The sequence below is a fragment of the Xyrauchen texanus genome, chromosome 25, assembly GCF_025860055.1.
Source record: "Xyrauchen texanus isolate HMW12.3.18 chromosome 25, RBS_HiC_50CHRs, whole genome shotgun sequence".
NCBI classification, from domain to species: domain Eukaryota; kingdom Metazoa; phylum Chordata; class Actinopteri; order Cypriniformes; family Catostomidae; genus Xyrauchen; species Xyrauchen texanus.
The window spans coordinates 38,074,016-38,094,470 of record NC_068300.1 but is presented as its reverse complement, the minus strand read 5'-3'; the positions used below and the strand labels follow the sequence as shown (position 1 = coordinate 38,094,470).

Sequence of the window (20,455 nt, the reverse complement as noted above, 5' to 3'; positions counted from 1 at the left end):
CTTTTAAGAAGCCAAGAAATAAATAAAGTCACAATATCACACCATTCTGTTTTTTTTTTTTTTTAAATGGAGGAAAAAGGAACATTTGTTACATTACACATGACAAAGAGCCAGGTCACAATTTTAGCAAAAAAAAGTAACGTAAACAAAGTGCACGGTCTACACTAACAGCTCATCTGTTGGATTCAAATATAAATACAAAGCTGAGCAGTGACACCAGAACCAGCCAATAAAACATTCAATGCAGCTGGACTTTATTCCTCCAGAGAGCCTGATTGGACAGCATCCTGGTAGGAGGGCCCGCCCTCTTTCTGGTCAGGGAAGAGCTTGATAAGGTCATCGATTCGAAGGATGGTGATAGCTGCCTCTGTGGCAAACTTCAGACTCTTGGTTTTAACCATTGTGGGTTCATACACACCAGCCTGTTTGTTGTCTCTTGGCTTTCCATTTACCAGGTCCAACCCAATCCTAAATGCAGACAAACACAAAAAAAAATACAGTTTAAACCGAATTGTCCATCTGGTTTTCCATAATGTGCCAAACAGTGGTTCTAGTTCATTGTCTTAACTCCCATTCCACTTTAAAATGGTTTCAAAGGACACATTTAGGGAATTAAAAGTAAACCAACACCATATTTATTTCACATATAAAACACCACAATTTATATTCCTAATTGTATGTTTGTCCGATGTTTGACAGTCTACGCTCATATTTCTAAGACTTGAAAATGTTCCCTGTGTGATGACTCACCATTTGAGGTTCTTGCGTTCTGGGTTGACTTGAGCTTCATTGTGAAAGGCTCGGAGTTTTGCCACCAGGTCAGTGGAGTCTTGCGCAGCGTTGACTGCCAGAGTTTTAGGAATGATGAGCAGAGAGCGAGCAAATTCAGCAATAGCCAGCTGCTCACGAGAGCCCTTCAACAAATACACAAGTGATAAGGTTATTTTTATGCCCAACTTTATTTACATTTTGTAAGAATCTCTAGCTATACTTTAAAAGAAATTGAAGGAAAAGCACAAATTCAATTCCTGTCTATTCGAAACACAGTGCAACAATAACGGCCCACTTTTGCAGTGGTTTTGGTTCCAAAATAATAATTCCCATTCATTTTATTCAATGGGATAAAAAAAAGAAAAAAAGACTAACATTTGATTCAAATGTTTGTGGATTTCTGCAAAAAGTTGTAACAATTTAAAAAGTGTTAAAAGCCGCAGAGTACTATACACTTATTGGTAATTTAAAAAAATGAAGGGTGGAGAAGGTCTAGAACTTGCAATTTTGTGGAAATCTGCAGAGTTTATTGTAAAATACAGGTATATTATACACATTAGCTGGGATTCCGTTCACATGTGTGTGAATTTTTCCATATATAAATCACATAAATGCTGAATGGAAACAACTAGAAGCGAATAAATCAAAAATTCACAAAAATGTATCTCTCGCTTGAGATGGATACATTTGCATAAACTACAAAGGAAACACATTTGCCAAATCTATTCCTATAGAATTTATATAGGATTATAGATAGATGCACATGAAAAAAAGTCTTGTGACTTTGCCTCAAGTATGTGAACACATAATTTGTTCATAAAATATCATCAATATAAATCACATGGCATCTCAAATGACGTTCTTGTTAATCTAAATCTGAACTGTGACATGTTTTCGCTACCAGACACAAGGCTTTTGCCGCTAAACACTAGCAAACATGAAGTTAGTCAGAGTGGTTTGTCGGCAAGCTCTAAACTTCAAATAATTTATTTTTAATTTAATAATCAGTGTCATCTTTACCTGGAATTTGGCTATTACACTTTTTTTTTAAATGTCGAAATGGCTTGTACAGAAGCATCTCTATCTTTTAACCCCATCTTGAAATGTTATGATGAAAAAATGAATTCCTCCATGGATAAAATCAGTGGGACTTCTGGACCCCAATTGTTGCAGTCTTTTCTGAATAGTCAATTACATTTTATTTGTATAGCGCCTTTCACAACACACATAGCTTCAAAGCAGCTTTACAGCAGATCAGCATTAACAGACGATAAAACTTTAATGTCTATAATGTCGATGAGTCCTCACGGTGTAATAAGATAAAATACGATTGTTAAATGGGTTTAAAAATAAGTAATTAAATAATAAATGTATTAATAACCCCAGTGAGCAACCTGAAGGCGACTGTTGCAAGGAACACAAAACTCCATAGTTTTGTGAATAGTCTAACAAAATCACACTGCAGGTCTAGTGAGGGTTAATAAGAGCTTAAATCTGAAAGATAAATCAGGCATGTTTGTTCTGAGCAGTATGGATGCAGCTGTCAGCAGAGCTATTTATCAGCCCCATTTTAACCACTCTGAACTCTCACTGTCTCCCACGCGTATAACTGCACACACCACTATACAGGCAAGGCAGCAATAAAATGGGAGTGCATTGTGATTTAAAAACAGTCTGAAGACAAAGTCTAAAATAAAACTGATACATGCAAACTAACATGAGCTCAGATGTTGGTATGCAATCACAATTTGTATAAATATACCAATCCTAGAGACACCAATTTGGACAAAAATCTCAAGTCCTCACCATGCTGGTTGCATAGTTCTCCAGATAAATGGACAGTGCAGCCTCAACAGCACCACCTCCAGGTACCACTGATTTGGACTCCAGCACCCTCTTCACCACACACAGAGCGTCATGCAGCGAACGCTCCATCTCATCACACATGAAATCATTCGCACCACGCAAGATGATTGAGGCAGATGTACGCACCTTTGTGCTGAGACAGAAAGAGACATTGGTAAAGTATTTAATACAATTAGACAAAAAAAAAAACAATAAAGTCCAATAAAGTATAAATGCACACAGATAAATTTAAAACAGGACATCTGATAAAACTCTGCTTCAACAAATTAATCTCAAAATGAAAGAGAAAAAAATAATGCAGATGTTTGCCAAAACCTCAAAATGCCCGTTTACGTATTGACATCAAAAACAGAGAATAATCTGATTATTTCAAATCTCACGTAATACTAATAAATCTCAAATACTGCTGTGCATGTAAACATTCAATGCGTGACAAAAATAACACACAGTTAGGGTTTCATTGGTTGGTACGAAATTGGAGATCCATTTAAATTCTGCTTTTGTTCATTTCATTCTACATTAAAGGTCCTTCACCTGGTACGGACATGCGTCTCCTGTAACTAGATTATGTCTGATTTGAGGACTAGATTCATCACTCACACCATGTCAAGTGTTACTAGATTTTGATGAAGCACAAAAAATAAGTCAGCACATTGTTGCTCCAAATATACTTCTACATTTTACTCTCTCTGCAGACATTTCAAGGGGAACGCTCGTGTTATTTTATTATATTTACTGTACTTCACATGTGCATGCTTGACATCAACAATGCTGAGACACAAATCTAGTAAACTGGAGAAATTTTTTAAAAGTAGACAGTCCTTATTCATGGTCTGGGATGCATAAGCATTTAGTTTAAGTGATCCCATCACTCAATCTTTACTTAAACACAAAAGTAAATCCCATTTACACCTGCATTTAGTGCTGACGCAGTGTAAAGGGCACAAACGCATGACCGTAATTGATTGATTTTATGAACATGATCTTACTTCTTGATTAGGATGAGCTCATCATCACAAACTCTCTCCTGCACCACCTCCTCTGCCTGTCCCAACATAGCTGCCTCAAATGTTTCCTCTCCCTCCAGATTAGACAGAGATGAGCAAACAGTTGCTGCAGGGGACAAATGGAACATCATATTTCAGAATCAACAGCCAAGACTATAGTACTTCCATGTTTAAAGACATGCCCTAATTTGATTTGAACATCTTTTTGCACAAGGCGACATGTTAAAAAAAAAATTAAAAAAAAAACACACAAAAACACAATGCACTTTCAGGTGTAAAAGTGAATACAACTATGAATAAAAATGCAGCCAGCTGACCTCCAGTTGTTTTGGCAATGCGTTTGAGATCTCTCTTCAGCACTCTCCTCACAGCCATAGCTCCTACATCTACAAAGTACTTCAAACACATGTCATCAATGCCTCCTGTGGTAAGGATCACATTAGCCCCCGATGCCAGAATTTTCTGAATGCGCTCCTTAGTGATGTCAGATTCCCTGAGGAACAAATTCAAAAGGCAGATTAACAAACAAGAGGGAAATTAGTTACCAACTACACAGAGCGAGGGTCTGGAATAGTGCTGGTGGTATGATGTAACCTACAACAGTAGAATAGTGCCAACTGATAGAAACTGCTATACCCTTTATTTACTGGATGTACATTTATTATGAAATCATATTTGGATTGTAGATGTAAATTTCCAAATAAAAAATAAAAGATTTTCCAAAAAATTGATGTGATACAGTTCAAGTCAGAAGTGTACATACACTTGGATTGAAGTCATTAACTTTTTTTAACCACACCACAGATTTAATATTAGCAAACTATAGTTTTTCATTTAGGACATCTACTTTGTGCATGACAAGTAATTTTTCCAACAGTTGTTTGCAGACAGATCGTTTCAATTTTAATTGACTATCACAATTCCAGTGGGTCAGAAGTTTATATAAGTTAACTGTGCCTTTAAGTAGCTTGGAAAATTCCAGAAAATGTCGTCAAGTTTTTAGACAATTAGCCAATTTGCTTCTGATAGGACGTGTACTGAATTGGCGGTGTACCCGTGGATGTATTTTAAGGACTACCTTCAAACTCAGTGCCTCTTTGCTTGACATCATGGGAAAAAAATCTAATATATATTTTTTTTTTAAATCAGCCAAGACTTCAGGAAAAAAAATTGTGGACCTCCACAAGTCTGGTTCATTCTTTGGAGCAATTTCCAAATTTCTGAAGGTACCACATTCATCTGTGCAAACAATAGTATGAAAGTATAAACACCATGGACCACGCAGCCATCATACCGCTCAGGAAGGAAACTCATTCGGTCTCCTAGAGATGAATGTAGTTTGGGGCGCAAAGAGCAAATCAATCCCTGAACAACAGCAAAGGACCTGTGAAGATGCTGGAAGAAACAAGTAGGCTAGTATCTATATCCACAGTAAAACAAGTTCTATATTGACAACCTGAAAGGCTGCTCAGTAAAGAAGATGCCACTGCTCCAAAACCGGCAAAAAAAACAGACAGACTACAGTTTGCAAGTGCACATGGGGACAAAGATCTTTTTGGTGAAATGTCCTCTGGTCTGGTGAAACAAATGTAACCGTTTGGCCATAATGACCATCGTTATGTTTTGAGGAAAAAGGGTGAGGCTTGCAAGCCGAAGAACTCCATCCCAACTGTAAAGCATGGGAGTGACAGCATCATGCTGTGGGGGTGCTTTGCTGCAGGACACACTGGTGCACTTCACAAAATAGATGGCATCATGAAGGAAAATTATGTGGATATACTGAAGCAACATCTCCAGACTTCAACCAGGACGTTAAAGCTCGGTCACAAATGGGTCTTTCAAATGGACAATGACCCCAAGCATACCTCCAAAGTTGTGGCAAAATGGCTTAAGGACAAAGTCAAGGTATTGGAGGGGCCATCATAAAGCCCTGACCACAGTCCAACAGAAAAGTTGTGGGCAGAACTGAAAAAGCATGTGCGAGCAAGGAGGCCTACAAACCTGACTCATTTACGCCAGTTCTGTCTGGAGGAATGGGCCAATATTCCAGCAACTTATTGTGAGAAGCTTGTGGAAGGCTACCCAAAATGTTTTGGCCCAAGATAAACAATTTAAAGGCAATGCTACCAAATACTAACAAAGTGTATGTAAACTTCTGACCCACTGGGAATGTGATACAATAAATAAAAGCTGAAATAAACAGTTCTCTCTAGTCTGATATTACACATTCTTAAAATAAAGTAGTGATCCTAACTGACCTAAGACAGGGAATATTTTCTATGATTAAATGTCAGGAATTGTGAAAAACTGAGATTAAATGTATTTGGCTAAGGTGTATGTAAACTTCTGACTTAAACTGTATACAGCTACTGCGACTTAAGAATTTTGTTATACCACCCACCCTTGGTTCTGGGAAATCACAATTTTAGGAGAACTCTGACTGCTATGTCCAGACAGATGTACAGCCCAAAGGTAAAACAGACACATTAGTGTGTGTGTGTAAGTTGCTTTGGGCAGAGAGTGCTTTATCCCACGCGTATAACTACACACATCACTGATGGTGTGGCAGCAATTGAAATGGGAAAGTTTACAGTTTCAGAATGTTTCTTGTGTAAGAATGAGATCTCACCTCTGTCTGATCTGGTCGAGTTTCTCTGGATCACTGATGACAACCTGAACTCCCATCTTCATCTTAGTCTTCTGCAGACTGAAGTCCAGACAGGCGATCTTAGCGTTGGACACACGCTTCACCATTCCTGAACATACAAGATGACATTTTATCACACAAAGAAATACTGGCATATAGGGATGGGCATTGGGCAACAGATGTAATATTACACAACATGTAAACACAAACATCTATCTGGGACCTGCTATCCATAAGCAGGGTAATCTGTGCTTACCTAACAGAAGAAAGAAAAGAAATGACACTATGAAATATTTAAATACAATTGTTGCTATAAATTACTGTTTTCATTCAAATTCGTCATCCTTCATCTCAGCTGAGCAGCACAGACAGCTATTAATTTATTAGCTTTAGCATCACCCTCAGGTGTAAGCACTTTATGCTTTCTCTGACTTGAAGCACGGTTTAGTCCTTTTATTCAATATACATTCAAACTGAATCACGCCCGCTACTACAAATGACCAAGGCAAGCATGCTTACTAAAATGAGTTCTTTCCTTCAGTCACACTATCAGATAGGCTAGATTTTAGTTTAGCATTAGCATGTTCATGTAACTGAGTTAAGTGCCAAAATGGATATATTGCAAGCACTGATGACCGACACGAATTTGGCTTAATTAGTTAATTTCAATTGAAAATTGAGAGGCTATTGAAACAAGCGGGCGACTTTTACAACAAAGTGACGGAGATGTCATTTGCAAGGGGAGACACATGGATTTTGTGAAGTAAAGGCAAGTTAATATTTATTACAAATCTGTGTTGTTGATACTAGGTCATTGTTTCTGGTTAGTCTGACACTATGAAGTGGTGATCTGGCAATCATGTTCTTGTGTTATGCTCCGTTTTATAGTTCTAACATTACGGTGCAGTGTCGGTTAATTAATTAAAAAAATAAATAAATAAAGTTTACATTAGATTTGCTTTGTGGATTCAGGTTAATATTGTTGTCTTTGGTGGTCAGATTAGTTAATTGGTGCAGTCCATTCCAGTATTTCTGAACAGTGGGAAGAGTGCTGTAGTGAAACTAGTAACTTGCAATTGTTTTTTTGTTGCATGTCAAAACAAGCTATTCTGGCACTATGGTTCATTGTATGATTTAATGGACATAAACATGATCGCCTCAATATATGACAATCTTTCATTTGTGTGATATGAGCAATACGTCCTGCATTTAAAACAATTTGGTTATGAAGTTCACAACTGTGACAATCGTTTCCATTGACTGGTTGGTTTTAAGGCAACAATTTACGTCTATATAACATTTCCACAACGTTATATTCTCCTGTATAAATGTGTTTTGGGCACAGCTTTAATAATGTGTATTAATCTTTGATGCTTTCTCAGTCTCAAAGCCCAAGGCACACGCCCGATATACAGTCGAAGTGAGAGGTTTACATACACCTTAGCCAAATAGATCTAAACTTAGTTTTTCTGACATTTAATAGTTGAAAACATTCCCTGTATTAGCTCAGGATCACTATATTTTAAGAATGTGTAATGTCAGAATAATAGTAGAGAGAATTATTTATTTCAGCTTTTATTTCTTTCAACACATTCCCAGGGGGAATTCTAACAGAGCACCACTGCAGTGTTTTAGTGCCCCACAGACACCCTACACCACCTTATCAACCTTTATATTAATTTTATTTATTATTATTATTATTATTATTATTATTATTATTATTAGTATTAAAAGAAATATGAAGTGGAGACAGGAAACGGGATCGGGAAAACTGGGTCAAAGATGATTAGAACCCAGGTCAGTCGCATAGAAAAATTACATTAATATCGTCCTAATAAACTAAGCTATTGCAAAGACACTCAAGCAGCAGTTTGTCTTTAACTTCTTTATTTCCAGCAGACCATTTCAGTGCAAACAGCTGCAGTATGTGGCATTTACACCTCGTGCAAATAGTTACCATGATAACAATAATAATGTTATATTATTGAAGTTTCTAATTCTAATACTTTCCATCATTAACACACTGAGATGAGCCAAAAAAACAAAAAACGAAAGCATCTTAACAGAATGCGCATGCGCGAGTAGTTGACAAGAAAGGGATCCCTTCTACACATGACCTCATGTGGCCACTGAGGTAGGCATGATGTCATAGCAAGTCTTCTTTGTTTGAAGATATTTGGCATGAGTAATGAACTTGTGCTTCTAGATTTCTGGTGGATTGTAAATCACCATATGAAAGTATTACAGCATGTCAGCGAATCACATTGCATAATTTAGTGGAAAACTGACATAAATAATTCTTCATGAAATAAATGAGAATACGTCAATATTTCTGTAAATGCACACTTTTGGACTAAATGTTCAATTGGATGTTGTTAACTGAAGTCTGCATTGGATAAAACAGCAGGACTTTTACGTCATTCAATAGGTACGCTTTTCATAATCTCTTCTGATCTGTTGACACTGATATAAATTAATTACTCTGGCAGTATCATTTCTACTGTAAAATAATGGTCTTAAAATCGATGCCCGAGGCTTAGAACTTTTTAATGAGAGATATATATATATAGTTTGTCCAGATTAATTACGTTATTTAACAAAACTATAGTGTAACTTTAAACAAATGAAAACAAAAAGTTGAGGTTAGGACTTTCACCTACACTTTCAGCTGGACTATGGCCCATTAAGCTATTCATTTTCATTTGTCAGAGAACCGCAGCTAACGAAACATGCCTCTGAGCGACCACCTACTCCGACGCACTGTGAATGAAATAATCAAGTCTGTTTCACTTGACCCTTAAACTACTTTATATATTTGGACATGAGTATTTTGCAATAAACAATATATTGTATCTATACTAATTACCAATCTAAAATCAATAGTTTTATATATTCCCATAGTTTTTATTCAATGACATCATTTGCAATGCTTTATGGGATTGTAGCCTGTGCCGTACTGAAAGACAGTAAGTACACAGCCTTATACCTTTGTCTTTATGCTCTATTTTCAAATACTTTTTTTGCTTCAAAACAAAGTTTGTGATGTTGCGATTCACCTCAGAGCTGGTTGGTTTGAGTCATTAAAACTATTTTATGAAGGATTTTATAAAAAGTCTATGGAAGAAATGAATGGGAAATACTTTAGGAACGCAGAAGACTGAAAAAGTGGGCGGGCACCGCTGCGCTCCATTGTCTAGACCTACAAACCACACAAATGCAAAAAATACATCCTGCAAAAGAACAAAACCTGCAAACAAAAGGACAAACCTTGTGATCCAACAGTGCAGTTGAGTGCATATCCATTGACAAGGAAACTCTCCTTCTGGCTGCGTCCGTGGGCCTTCAGTACATTCACAGAATTGATGGGATAGCGAGCCACACCTTTTCCATCAACAAACTTCACAGCCAGGGCAGCGTCCACCACGATGTTAGCAAAGAAGTCTGCATCACTGACAAAAAAGGTCAAGGACCAACATCCTCATTTCAAATGATTAAGTTTCAAATTCTGAAAAGATGGTGCATGCTGAATAACCTTGCAAATAATAATGAAAAATAAATAAAAAAATAATAAAAAAAAATAAAAAAAACAGTATTTACATTGTTTATTGGAATTACCATGTTTTTTGGACTTGCCATTAATATCATGGGTTTTGAACACTATCATGGAGGTAATAACTTGGTATTTGTTTAAATACTGTGGAGTAACCTGTACATACTATTGTACACAAATATGATTATCATACAGTATATTTAATGGTATCCAATAAACACAATGGAAGTGATGGGGACAGAGGCTGTAACATTCTGCCTAACATCTCCTTTGTGTTCTACTAAAGAAAGAGACATTGGTTTTGAACAGAGAGGGTGATTAAAAGCAGTATTTATTTATTTATTTTTGGGTGAACTGTCCCTTTAAATATACACTCACCTAAAGGATTATTAGGAACACCTGTTCAATTTCTAATTAATGCAATTATCTAATCAACCAATCACATGGCAGTTGCTTCAATGCATTTAGGGGTGTGGTCCTGGTCAAGACAATCTCCTGAACTCCAAACTGAATGTCAGAATGGGAAAGAAAGGTGATTTAAGCAATTTTGAGCGTGGCATGGTTGTTGGTGCCAGACGGGCCAGTCTGAGTATTTCACAACCTGCTCAGTTACTGGGATTTTCACGCACAACCATTTCTAGGGTTTACAAAGAATGGTGTGAAAAGGGAAAAACATCCAGTATGTGGCAGTCCTGTGGGAGAAAATGCCTTGTTGATGCTAGAGGTCAGAGGAGAATGGGCCGACTGATTCAAGCTGATAGAAGAGCAACTTTGCCTGAAATAACCACTCGTTACAACCGAGGTATGCAGCAAAGCATTTGTGAAGCCACAACACGCACAACCTTGAGGTGGATGGGCTACAACAGCAGAAGACCCCACCGGGTACCACTCATCTCCACTACAAATAGGAAAAAGAGGCTACAATTTGCAAGAGCTCAACAGTTGAAGACTGGAAAAATGTTGCCTGGTCTGATGAGTCTCGATTTCTGTTGAGACATTCAGATGGTAGAGTCAGAATTTGGCGTAAACAGAATGAGAACATGGATCCATCATGCCTTGTTACCACTGTGCAGGCTGGTGGTGGTGTAATGGTGTGGGTGATGTTTTCTTGGCACACTTTAGGCCCCTTAGTGCCAATTGGGCATCGTTTAAATGCCACGGCCTACCTGAGCATGGTTTCTGACCATGTCCATCCCTTTATGGCCACCATGTACCCATCCTCTGATGGCTACTTCCAGCAGGATAATGCACCATGTCACAAAGCTCGAATCATTTCAAATTGGTTTCTTGAACATGTCAATGAGTTCACTGTACTAAAATGGCCCCCACAGTCACCAGATCTCAACCCAATAGAGCATCTTTGGGATGTGGTGGAACGGGATCTTCGTGCCCTGGATGTGCATCCCACAAATCTCCATCAACTGCAAGATGCTATCCTATCAATATGGGCCAACATTTCTAAAGAATGCTTTCAGCACCTTGTTGAATCAATGCCACGTAGAATTAAAGGGTAACTAAACCCTAAACCAACTTTTTTTAGTTAATGATCTGTAAGCATGGGGCTTTATTAGTACTGGTCATTGATTCAAGTAATTTTTTTGACATTTGTGTATAAAGTGTTTTAATTCTAGAAGATATGGTGTAAAAACGTCTGAGTGCTGCCCTCTTCAGGTTGAACGGTGGCTACTGCAGTTGCATTTTCCTATTGGCTGTTTGCGGTACTTCGTGACGTAAGCGGTGACAGCTGACGTAAGCAGGTTCCAGCTCACCATGCCAGATGCACGTACATGTCGTCTTGCGACCGTGTGAGGAATAATAATAACAGAGTCTGACAGCAGCTGTCAATTAATCCGTCACTACGAGTCTCAGGTGCCCCCCCCGCACCGCACTCGGTTCGTTCCCTCTATCCCCGCCGGGGTCTGCCCACTTTTCCAGCATTTTCAAATATTTCTAGTGGGTGGAGTCAGACTCTGAGCAGGTGTTTAGTTGCCCTTTAAGGCAGTTCTGAAGACGAAAGGGGGTCAAACACAGTATTAGTATGGTGTTCCTAATAATCCTTTAGGTGAGTGTATATCAAAAGAAAGAACAACTAAAACATAAAAAGGATATGAAAAATAAAATCATTGATTTCCCATTAAAGAAATTTCATAAAAGTAATAGAGCCGTCCAGAGTGTTTGATTCTATGAACACAAAACTATGATAAACAGCACTCCATAAAGGATACACTCCAATGATCTTTGAAGACATGGATGTCTTGGCAGCATTGATGAGACACTCTCTTCCCAGGTCATCTGTGCTGATGGTCAGATTCTCATTGATGTATCTCACTGCCTCTCTGTGAACAACAGCAAATGAGTCAGTCATTTTATGTTTATGTCTTTATGAATCATGCTTAAGACGCATAGGGCTTTTTGTTGGCACAAGAAGTGACTTACTTGCAGGCCAGCCTGTATCCGCTGATAATGGAGGTGGGGTGGATCTTCTGTTTGACCAGTTCATCAGCGCTCTTCAACAGTTCAGCCGCAATGATCACCTACACACAGTTTCACAACATAATGGTAATCTTTTTTAAAAGTTTTTTTTTTTAAGTTAGGTGAGTTAATTTTAAATATGAACATTTTCTAGTGTACTGCCAGACACGTGGAGGCTGCAGGGGAAGAGCTGCAATTCCAACATTTATGACATATTTTATCTATCCTGTTAGCATAGCCACACATACTGATAGAGGACAGATGAATGGTACTAAAACAGGACATTTTGTAGCTATCATTTGGAAGATAGTATTATCCAAAGCAACTTCCTGTTTGCTGCACTGCTGATTCTAGAGCACTACAGCAAAATAAACTGCATTGTACCAGAGTATGTTGTCATTTAATTCAGTTTGAAATTAATATGATGAAAGAACCACTAAAGAATCATTCCGGCTGATATCTGAATCATTTCGAACAATTAAGTGAAAAGAACGTACTGAAAATAAAGTTTGCTCACAAATAAGACATACATTTGCGAGTTTTACTTCACACAAGCTCTAACCAAGAGCAATATATAAGCCTAAGTGATGAAATACTTGAGCAGAGATTAACTAGAAAATTTATACTCAGTTTAGAAATTCCCAAGACTTAAGATATTAATTTCAATTACTTTTCCAGGCATTTTTTTTTTAATTCGCTGATATTTCCAGGTTTTCTAGAACCACGATACTGTTAGGGATGCACCGATCCGAAACCTGGTTCAGTATCTGCTCTGAAACTGAAGCTTTTAGATGGATCAGATCCAAATCCGATACGGTGTGTTAGTCATGTTCATGTGACTCGTGGATTTTATTCAAAGTCACATGAAAACGTGCAACAGCTCTGTGAATCACAAAAGGCTGTTTAATAAGCAAATATATAAAATGCATGCAGAGCTCCAGTGCATCAGTGAATGGCGCTGCTCTGTTAACACACACTCGCGGCTATTTTTAGGCTTCACAGTGTGCAATATTTGAGCGCTACTCACGTGCAACATCTTGGCTGTAGATGCTCAATAGTTCGGTTCACTTATAATATGAATAAGCAAATTAAATAACTGTGAACTTCACTACAAACAGACACATACAGGACTTCCTGAAGAGTCAGAATGTCAAAATAAAAGCGTGAGGGTTTAAAGTCCCCGTGAACCGGAAGTTGCAAATGACTTTTCTCCAGTGTTGTGACGCATTTCCGAGAGAAACGGAATACTAAATGAGGCAAAATAGTGGCCTTGGCTTTTTTTTCCAACTAGCACCTGATTGGATCTAAAAAAGTAGGTGTTTCATTCAGAAATGGATGCAGATCTTAACGCAAGTTTACAATCGGTTGTTGAGGATTACTCGCCGCCTGAAACACCGCCAGCAGTCCCCTTCCTGCAGCAGGAGGAGGAACACACGGAGGATCATTTCGTCACGGGGGAATCAGACCTTACATGTTTGAGCCGTTACATGGAGGATTTGAATGGTAAAAAGTGTTCCGTGAGTGTCACAACCTAAAATACACCTCCTCGCCATCTCTCCTTACACACGCTGTCAATGCTCGCAAACACACAGGCAGCCTGTCTACTGTCAGTTGGAGGGGCGTGGTTACGGATGTTAAGGAGACACCTAAACCGTCAAACCTACGTCATCAGGCAAGGTCCTCCAATGCAGAGGGGCAGGGAATTTTCAGATTTTGATTTAAGATTACGAAGCCAAACATTTTTGTGTGGATTGACTTGCATGGATGAATTGTTCAACACAAAACGATCAATTTAGGCAAACAAAGTATGGTCAATTTTGAATTCATGGGGACTTTAAAATGAAAGGTGCATGATTGAGATATATTACTATTAAAACATTATTTGTTTACATATATAATAATATTTAAGTTTAATGGGTTCCAAAAAATAACTCCGTGAACGAGCTGATATCTTACATCTCAAAAAAAAAAAAAAAAAAAAAATCTGAATCCTTTAAAGTCCAGAAACCAGTTGAACAAAAAAAAAATTACTTGTACTGGAATTACTGTTAATTGTGCTACTACATTATCCAGTAGACTAGTTAATAATAAAGTTTTTCTTAATAAGTTATACATTTATAATAATGTGCAGTTAGAGGTTTGGGTTTCTTTACATATTAAAGAGTACTCCCAATTAGTTCCACACAATAATGTAAAGATATTCTAAACTGATTATTTGCAGACAGTATATACACGTTTTATTGATATTTACCTTTTATCATTAGACAAGACAAGGAATTGTTGAGAAGGGGAAGACAATAGAACAACGGAACACTTGAAACATGACCTCAAACGCATCTGTCGCGGCCATGATATGCTGGACCGTTTAAATGTTGTACAACGGACTTTTATTGTGGAAACACAATGGCACTAACAACAAAACAATGGTTAACAGGTGATTCTTGGCACTGTTGCGGCTTGAGAAACCAATCTGCCAAAACAGGAAAATTTCGGCCAATGGCGATAATTTAAAGGGTCATGAAACAAAAGAACTTTGAGATTTGAACAGATAAATGTACAGGATTCACCTCCCTGAAATCAATGATGGCACTCATTGTGTTTACTGTAAAGGGTAAAGTGGTTATTTTTTCATTTTGTTGAGCCATTTCATACTTTCAGTTTCAAAAGAAAAGTTGAAGCAACGTCACAAAAATGAGGCATTTGCGTAAACTGAATTATTGGTAGGACAGCATGCATTTATGTCACTAGATTGATCATATTATTAGTCACAGCGAAGATCTTAAAAAACATGACATGGACAAAACAGCTGTTCCGCAGGCACGAGACTTCAACAGCACTCGGGGAACAGAAATGAGATTGGACTTTCACTAAACACCGTGGTCAGATTGATATCACTCCACAAAATGCACCACAGTCCATTACCGGACCACTGCGAGCATTCCTTGGCTGCAGTTGTGCAAGTCCTGCTCCAAACACACTTATCATCCAACTTTTGTGTATTGTTCCTTTCATTATATGAGCCATCCATGCTGTCTGTGTTTTTGGAAGTAGGTCTAGACACCCTCCAGTTTTCCCATCTTCCCACCCAAACATTTACCTGACCAATTTGAAAGTAATTTCTCAGTCTGATATGTGAAAATTGGGGCTTAACTAGGTGGGTTTCCTGACCCTTTAAAAACACAAAAAAATTGGTTGATTTATCGGTCAGCCCCAAATTATCACACATGTACCATACGATTTACATGCTTCCAAGATTACCTTTGCTAGTCCATGGCACGTTTCCAAAATATATGTCAAGACATCATACTACATTTGATGGCACCTTGTTATTGAATAACATAAGTTCATGCAGCAAGAGCAAATGTCTCACCACTGATGTTGTTCCATCTCCAACCTCCTTGTCCTGTAGATCTGCCAGTTCACAGAGGACTTTAGCGGCCGGGTGCTCCACCTCCAGCAGCTTCAGGATGGTGGCTCCATCATTGGTGATGGTCACATCCTGAAAGTCATTCAAGCATTAGAAACTACAACAGAACAGACAACATAGTATTATATAAACTACATAATTATTAATAGTTCCAAATGTATGCATTATGCTAGGTGAATATCAATGGTTACTTTGACAAATATAAAATGTCTGCACTTACTCCAATGTCATCCACCAACATCTTGTCGAGTCCGACAGGGCCGAGAGAGCTCTTCACGATGTTAGCGATGGATGAAGCGGCCACGACTGTGTATGAACAGATGAACCGTATCAGTATATAATAGGGATGGGCATGTTGTCTACAATGATACGTTCATAACTGTATATAATAATGTCTGACAAACATCTTTGGCTGCTACATTGCGTCTTGTTGTTCCAGTGTATTGTCTATTCATTTTTATTGGCTGTTATAAAATAATTGTTACAAAATGTACAAAAGACTGCATAATAAATATATAATGCATCTTATTTTGTCATTGTGAAGATTCGCTGCCCAGCTCAAAAGAATGTGCACAACGCACGTCTGTCTGTTCTTCCTTCAGGTTCTTAGTAAGCGCACACCAGTTTTTTTTATTGACTGTCTGAACCATCTATTTTCAAATCGCAGTTGGCTTAACAGGAGACGCCATAACCATAGCATTTTTATTATGCGTTTTAAGTTAAAGTTCAGTCGCTGCATTCTGTTCCATTTAGTCTGTCTAACGGTATGAAACGCTCGCCTGCTATATAGGCGTTGCTTCAGCGCATCGAGTGCACTGAAACACGCCCAAATGTACCTAAATGTTCACTCATGCGGGGAAAGCATTGATGCTCCATATTGTTGTTGCTGTGGTGATTCATGAACCATTCCATTCAACTCGCAGAGTCGTAATTTCCACCTTTCAACTGGGGTAAGTGCAACGGAATGACACTCTGTCGGACTCCTAACTTGGAAACTCATGCTGAAATCTTCAACTCCCATTTCGTCGAGATGCAGGTGGGTTGTCACCCAGGGCAGGGAGGTTTACGAATACAGTGCTGGATACAATGTAAATTTACCTGCAGTCAACTGAAACAAACGGCTGCCTTTTTGAGAGGTAACTTTGAGAAACTTCAGCTAGTGCGGTGTCATGTGGCCAAGGGGCTGTTCAAACTGAATGTGTTTTTGCATCCGCTTGTGCTGTTTTCAATCGTTTTCCATGTAAACATTTGCTAGATGGATGTCTTTTGACAACTGCGTCACGTTTCACTGTGTTTTTAGCATCTCTCATGGGAGCGCTGCATTTTTAGATGCTGTGTCAAGTTAAAAAGAACTTCAACTGATAAAAATGCATCTCGAGACACCTGCGTTCTGCTCTATTGTGGTGCGTTTTACTTTTTGTCTGAACGGTTACTGGAAGAAATGCTTTAGCCAACAGTTACATGAATGCTTCTAGATATATAGAACCCCACTAGATACAAGGTTTATTAGGCAGATTTAGAGTTCTGCTACCCGACAGGACACGTGAACCAGATAGGTTTCAGGTTTGGTTCAGGTTTGTAATTAAAAAAACAAAAAAACAAAAGCTCACTTGTTTCACGGTCTCACTCACAGACGCGAATGGACGAGTTATCGTGCGTTAAGACCAGAGGCGTCGAGAGCATCAAATCGACCAGAAGTCATTCATTTTCTATGACAGCCAGCATCTCTCTGCGGCGAGACTTGGGCGGTGTGGGCGTCAGAGGAAAGTTCAAGTGCGGGCAACATTATGGTAATGAGCTTTGTTCGGCGGCAACCTATTGGAATATAGAAGTGCTCCGCTCTAGCGAAGTCTAGAGAACACAACAGTGTAAACTTTGGTTTCCACCAAACATTAGTTCCGAAGACAAAATGGAGGAGAAACTGATTGTTGCCGTGGTGGGTTTTCCCGTAATATTTGATCCATCCCAGTTTGCTTACAGGGATATAAATAAAATTCAGAAAACGATGAGTGGACAAAGGTGTCTGAAATTGTTAGTGTGCCAGGTGAGTTGATGAAGTGGATATTATGGTTTATATAATATTATATAATAATGTATTAAAATATTCCATGAGGATATACACTACTTGTGATATGTCGTCAAAAAGATACCGGTCGGATACTGGATGTTTTGTGGCCCCCTTAAATATAGTTCACAAAACCAAGCACTCAACGAACGTTGCCGCCTATTTCAAATACGTCAGAGCATCCACAAATTTTTTATAGCATTGTTGGCAGGGCAGCCAGAGCGAATTTTGACGCTCTTGCCGCCTCTGGTCTGAACGAACGGTTAGGGGCCGTTCACACCAAATGTGTTTTGCCAACGTCCGTTCTGTTTTCCCATTGTTTAAACACTTGCTATATGGATGTCTTTGACATTTGCACCGTGTCTCGCTTTTTCTTCAGCGTCTCACACAGGACAGGCATATTTTAACACCATGCCAAGGGTAAAAATAAAAAAATGTTGAGACACCTGCGTTTCATTCTTTGCACCACGTCTAGAATGTTTTAGCGCAATTGTCACAAAGATTCAACAATCTGAATAAGGTGACTGTTTCATATAATTCCACAATGTTCTGCACCAAGTGAAGTTTCAGCAAATAAATGGTAAATCAATGCTTTTTTCCCCCCTTCTGCTCTAGTGTACTGAGGGGCTGCCGTGCCTTGCTAAAACAGTGCATGTTTACGGTTTCAATACGGTCAAGAACGTTGAATATATGCTTGTATTAAAATACAGCCTATTGCTACAGTATTTGTTAGAGGAAATTAGAAGCGATTTTGTGTTCAGGCCACATGGTATCGGGTTTCATTTTAAGGCCCATGCAGACCTCTAGGCAGACTTCTGTACATACCCTCCGATTAAATCCTTCTGGCACCCATGCCCATCCCTAGTATATAAACAGGGCTGCAAAAAATCCCATTACCAATTAGTCAAGTATGTTCGCTGTGGCATGGAGGACGTGTGCCAGTGTCGTCACATATAAAATAAAATGCAAGTCTATTGTTATTTTTTTTTGGACACTACATGTAACGTGCACTCATTCATACGTTTAACAGGAAACGAAACGTTGGCTTTTTAATCTTGAATAGGCTGATAAAAGAAATAATTGACAGCCTGATCGATATTCAAAATAGTTGTTAGTGCAAAAGTAGCCTTTTAACACTCCAACTGTAATATATAAAATGTACTTGACGTATATTATACATCGTGCATTCTTTAACTGTTGTTCTTTCATTCATATGTCCAATGTTCGACCAACACATTGGAGAAGCGCGCAATATTTTCACCGGTCTTATGATTGGACAACAGACATAATAAATGCATTGTAACCTCAGATATGACATGCACTCAATCATCTGAAATATACGCAATGATTAATGCAGCTCAATGTTGCATTTAACCAAACCACTGGATCAACAGAGCGCAAACCAGCGGTACGGATATTAATTGAGGATTTAGAAAACAACGTTTATGCTACAATAGTAATTTTTAAAGAGTTAAATTAAACAATCGGACGACTAATACGCTTATTGAGCTTAGCCGCACGTGCTGCGCTAGACACCGGCCACACGTGCTATGCTAGACACCGGCCGCACGCGCCACAGCCGGTGAAACATCACTCCACGCGTTTTATATTCACGGGTGAATGTAGACTCATTCGGACTCACCATTTTGAGTCCGAATGGACTCGCCGGTCGTTCTCTGGCCGAGCACGCTTAACGGACCCTCTGTCATGGACATTTTGAACCGGAGAGAAGAATGGGCAAGCTCGCGGTGGATTATGGGAATGAGCGCGCGGTGGGTTATGGGAGTGAGCACGGGTGTGGCCTCGGGTGGAAAGTTCCAGATTGATCCTGATGATGAGTCTTCACGTCACACTCAGTATACATAAACTATTCAACAAGTCTAAAGAGACAGACTGGATTTATTCAAGGAAGGCACATTAGTAATAATATTAGATTGATACTTGATATGGTAGATTACAGTGATTATGTTTTAGATGATAGTTTTATTTTATTTATTGATTTTCACAAGGCATTTGATACCATAGAACATAATTTTTTATTTAAAGCAATTGATTTTTTTGGGTTTGGCAATTATTTTCAAAGGGCTATCAAAACTCTATATAAAGGATGTACTAGTTCTGTAAAATTAGCAAGGGGGACTTCTGGCAGATTTGAAATAGGAAGAGGGATCAGACAAGGGTGTCCAATCTCCCCATTTTTGTTTTTGTTAGCAACGCAAATAATGGCCCTTCACGTTAAAAAGGACATTTTCAAGGAATTACAGCATTAGGGAAAACATTTAAGTTGTGTCAGTTTGCAGACGACACTGCTTTATTTTTGAAGGATAGAAATGAAATCATCAAAGCAGTAAAATGCATAAAAGAGTTTTCAGATGTATCAGGGCTAGGAATGAATATGAATAAGTCTGTTCTGTTTCCTCTTAAAGAATGTAGTTTAACTAATTTATGTAATATTCCAATTGCAAATCAAGTTACATATCTGGGAGTTGTTATATGTAAAGATGAGAATTTGCGTAATAATTTAAACTTCAACCCAATTATTATCAAAACTAGTAAGAGGTTTAATGCATGGCTACAAAGGGATCTATCAATTCTGGGGCGGGTACTTTTGTCAAAAGCTGAAGGAATCTCCAGATCAGTCTATGTTTCG

The 20,455-nt window shown here is 38.5% G+C and overlaps 1 protein-coding gene across 1 annotated transcript; it reads right to left on the bottom strand.

Annotated features, from left to right (window-relative positions):
• Positions 1-63: 63 nt before the first annotated feature.
• Positions 64-19,571, bottom strand: tcp1 (t-complex 1). Its single transcript, XM_052091946.1, has 12 exons — positions 19,448-19,571; positions 15,961-16,046; positions 15,684-15,812; positions 12,278-12,375; positions 12,067-12,177; positions 9,559-9,740; positions 6,274-6,400; positions 3,962-4,137; positions 3,627-3,750; positions 2,578-2,770; positions 751-914; positions 64-468 (listed from the first exon to the last, which is right to left on the bottom strand). The coding sequence occupies exons 1-12, from the start codon at positions 19,518-19,520 to the stop codon at positions 255-257; spliced, it is 1,677 nt and encodes a 558-aa protein (XP_051947906.1). The 5' UTR covers positions 19,521-19,571; the 3' UTR covers positions 64-254.
• Between the last annotated feature and the right edge of the window lie 884 nt (positions 19,572-20,455).